General features: G+C 42.0%; 1 gene segment (V, D, J or C); it reads left to right on the forward strand.

Moving 5' to 3' along the window:
- Window positions 1-241: 241 nt before the first annotated feature.
- LOC114039512 lies at window positions 242-2,404 on the forward strand. The segment is given in 2 exon segments: window positions 651-724; window positions 1,622-2,404. A coding segment is annotated over 1 exon segment (528 nt).
- Window positions 2,405-4,389: the final 1,985 nt, after the last annotated feature.

Here is a 4,389-nt window from a genome sequence, read left to right on the forward strand (position 1 = left end):
TTTTCTGCACATTATTTAAATTCCCATGAAATCTTTAGGCTCTTAAGAGCTTAGTGTTTGTCTTATGCTCCTTGTTGATCCATTTTTGCTCCATTTAACCCCATATCTAAGGAGAGTCAACTGAGTTAAATTCTGAAGAGAGACCAATGAGATTGATGACTGAGAAGAAAACCCTGGATTTCACAGCAGAGATATCATTGGTAACATTTAAGAGATATGTTCCAGTAAAGTGAGTGGGGTGCAATTTGGAGTGGGAGCATGAGGGCACTTACCATGTGCGATAAGAAAACAAGCATCCCACATACATCAGAGCTGTGATCCAGATGTGCGGTATTCCAAGGCAGATGTTATACCTGTGTTTACAATTTCCAGGGAAAACCAAGGGACCATTGCAAGAAGCTCACTTTCTTTGTAAGAACACCCTTTTCTAATGAAGGGCACCTGTGGACAAGGGTGCTGCTGGTAAACAGCGAAAGGATGGAATTCAATGGAATATTGCCAATGAATTAAGCAAGACCCCTTTTCCCTTGTGGGTGGCTGTGCATCTGTGGCCAAAAAGAGTTTGTCTCTGGTTAGCCACTTTCTGCTTAGAGTCATTTCCTTCCTCTCCAACACAGGCATCACTTCCCTTCTGTTGAATGACTTCTGGCCTTCTCCCTCTCCATTATGGAGACCACCAAAGTGCTACTGGTTTGCTTTCTGATCCTGGCTTTTCTTGGGATTGGTGAGTTCTTTCTTTTTGTCATTTGTTTGGTATCCATTCATGGAGGGGCCAAGAAATGGGTGAGGGAAAAAAACCTGACACTTTCCTTGCAAAGACAGCCAGCCTGAACTGTGGGATAAAAGACTGAATCTGAGGTTTCTTTTTAAGGCAACACCATATCTCTTCCTCTGAGAGATGCAGCATGATGTAGTGACCTTGGAGTCAGAGCCCCTGGGCTGGAGTCCTACCTGAGGTCACTTACCCAAACGGGTGACCCCGGCAAAGGTCGCAGGGCCGCAATCTCTACCATAAGAGCACTGGCTGCACTAAAGGCTCCCTGAAAGACATTGCCAAACCTCCATCTGAATGGATAAATGCATTTGGTTAGGCTTGTTTAAGTCTACAGTCTTGAGTTGAGTCTAAAGACAGAGACAGAAACACCCACGGCCCTTTTAGTTCCCTCTTAGCTGGAAAGTCGGTGTCTCTGTTTCATTCTCTAAGTAGATACAAGAAGTCAAACTAGCCTAACAAAATCCTTTATTCATTCAAACAATGACTGTACTATGCCATGCAAATGTTTGTTTTATTCCGTAAATTAAAAATTTTAATTAAAAAAAATAAAAATTCCTTTAATCCTAAAAAAAAAAAGCCAAAGGAGTACACTTAATAAATAAAGAATACAGCTATCACAAGCCCAGTGACTATTTTATGCATAATTGATTAAAGTACCTAATAACTACTTTACAAGAATTTTTGGGCCATTCATCAGCAGGTATTTCTGACAGCTTATTCTACAATGATTTTAAAGACTCATTTCATTACCTCATCTTCTTCCCCAAACTTCAACTCTCCACCTAGCAAAGTCCAACTCCATCCCAAAGTGACCAGCTATATATTTTGATTCTTTTTGGACACCAGAGCTCTTGGTATCTGGCGGTCCAGGAGATTCTTTTCTCTTGTAGGTGCAAGCATGGAACCCATACTGACCCAGTTTATGCCATCCAACACTAAGAGAAGTGGTAACACCGCCTTTCTGGTATGCCGAGTGAATGTGACTTCTTTTGGGTCCGCTTACATTCACTGGTACCGCCAGAAGCCCGGTGGGCATCTGGAACGGATTCTCTATCTTTCATCCAATGACAATGTCATTCATGAAGATGGGGTCAGTGAGGAGAGGTATGAGGCCAAGAAACGGGAGAGCGACTTGTCAGCAAGCCTCAGAATCCACCAAGTCACAGAGGCAGATGCGGGGCTGTACTATTGTGCCTGCTGGGATGGCACTATGAGTCAAACCCACAGAGACACTGAACAAGAACTCTCACACTGCATATTCGTGCACCTGGGGAATCCTCAGTGTCTGCCCCAGGTCCCACATCTAGATACCACCAATGGCGGCTGCTGCGTGTCAGCACAGGAAATCTTGCTGCTGTCTCTGCTCTGCTCAATGCTAGGATGGGGAGTCTCAGACCTGGCTCTGGGTCTCTTGGTCCAACTGTGAGATTTTCTTTATCTTCCTTCCTCTTCTCCCACAGCTGTTCAGGTCCTTGGGAAGTGTCTCTGCTCCAACTCAGGCTCACCAACCAGAGGAAGCATCTACCAGTGGATGACAGGGTCACATCACTCAACCAAATCCCACAAAAAGTCATTAGTTGGGCCTTGGATGGTGCCTTGGAGGTGAAAATTATCTGTTTTAAAATTAGTATGATCAGGGGGCAGCTAGGTGGCACAGTGGATAGAGCACTGGCCCTGAAGTCAGGAGGACCTGAGTTCAAATCCGGCCTCAGACTAAACACTTGACACTTACTAATTGCGTGACCCTGGGCAAGTCACTTAACCCCAATTGCCTAAAAAATAAAATTTAATATGATCATAGACTTGGAGGTGGAAAGGACCTCAGGAGGTGTCTGGCCCAAGACCCTTAGTTTACGAGAGGAGGAAATTAAGGTCCAGAGAGGTTACACTTATAGGATGCTAGGTTTACCTGAAAGGCACTTTAGAAGCAATCTAGTGCAGCCCCCTCATTTTGCAGATAAGGAAACTTCACCATGGAGGTAAAGTGACTTGTCCAAGGTCACACAGGTAGCAGGTATCAGAGCCTGGACTGGAACCACTGCTCACCCATGCATTTTCCTCCTTGAAAGATAAAGGGCCAGCCAGGATCTGCTAAATTGCAGAATCCTAATTCAAGATTTCCAAAGACGGTTTGTGCACAGGGCATTGGAGGTTGGAGCAGGTCATCCCTTTCAATTGTGAGGTCATCGGTGCTAGAATTTCCTCCCAGATAACAGGAAGACGTATTTTCCAAGGTTTGTTCCCCAACTTTAGTCTCAGAACTGTGCAAAGCGGGAAGGATGGGGTCACTGGATTGTGAGACATTTTTTTTTTAGTTCTACTCATTTTATTCTGAACTTAAGAAATAAAACAAGCATTTCCAAAACATAATAGAATAGGAAAAAAACCAGAGGATGTACATGAAACTGAGCATCTATTGTGTAAAACTTGCTATTTCTTCTAATACATAATAAAGTTATCATCTAAATTTATCTTTATCCTTTTTTTTCTTCCTTTCCTCCCCCCACCCCAACCCTAGAGGTGGCCACCATTAGACACAAATGTGTGTGTGTATGTAAAAAACATTCTATATGTACTTCTATTTATCAGTTCTGATAACTGATTTATCAGTTCTGATGCTGATAGCCTCTTCCTTCATATGTCTTCTAGAGTTAACTCGGGTGTTTACAGCAGTCAAAACGACTTAGTCACTCAAAGTCGCTCTTGAAACAATATTGCTGTTCATATCTGCAAGGTGCTCTTGGTTCTGTTCATTTTGTTCTTCGTTATCTCCTCCAACCCCACCCGTGTTTTTCCTAAGATTATCGAGCTCATCATTTCTTTTTTTTATTTATTTGCTTAGGCAATTGGGGTTAAGTGACTTGCCCAGGGTCACACAGCTAGTAAGTATCAAGTGTTTGGTCTGAGGCCGGATTTGAACTCAGGTCCTCCTGACTTCAAAGCTGGTGCTTTATCCACTGCACCATCTAGCTGCCCCAAGCTCATCATTTCAGATAGCACAGTAGTATTCCATCACAATCACACACCACAACTTGTTTAGCCATACCCCAGTTGATGTGCATCCCCCTGATTTCCAGTTGTTTGCCACCACAAAGAGAGCTGCTGTAATTCATTTAGAACATACAAATTCTTTTCCTTTTTCCATAATCATCTTTGGAAATAGACCTAATAGTGGTATTTCTGGGTTAAAGGGTATAGGCATTTTAATAACTCTTTGGGCATAATTCTAAATTGCTCTCCAAAACATTTGGATCAATTCACAATTCTACCAACAGTGAATTAGTTTCCTAATTTTTCCACATCCCCTCCAACATTTGTCGCTTTCCCCTTTGATCATTTTAGCCAATCTGATGGGTGTAAAATGATACCTCCAGGTTGTTTTAACCTGCATTTCCCTAATCAATATTGATTTAGAGCAATTTTCATATGACTATAAATTGTTTAGATTTCTTTATCTAAAAACTGTCTCTTCATATCCTTTGACCATTTATTAATTGGGGAATGATTCATTTTCTTATAGATTAGACAAAGGTCTTTATATATTTGACATATGAGACCTTTATCTGAGAAACTGCCTATAAATAATTTCCCCAGTTTTATGCTTTCCTTCTGAT

Source organism: Vombatus ursinus, unplaced genomic scaffold (genome assembly GCF_900497805.2).
Source record: "Vombatus ursinus unplaced genomic scaffold, bare-nosed wombat genome assembly UNPS02012064.1, whole genome shotgun sequence".
NCBI classification, from domain to species: Eukaryota; Metazoa; Chordata; class Mammalia; order Diprotodontia; family Vombatidae; genus Vombatus; species Vombatus ursinus.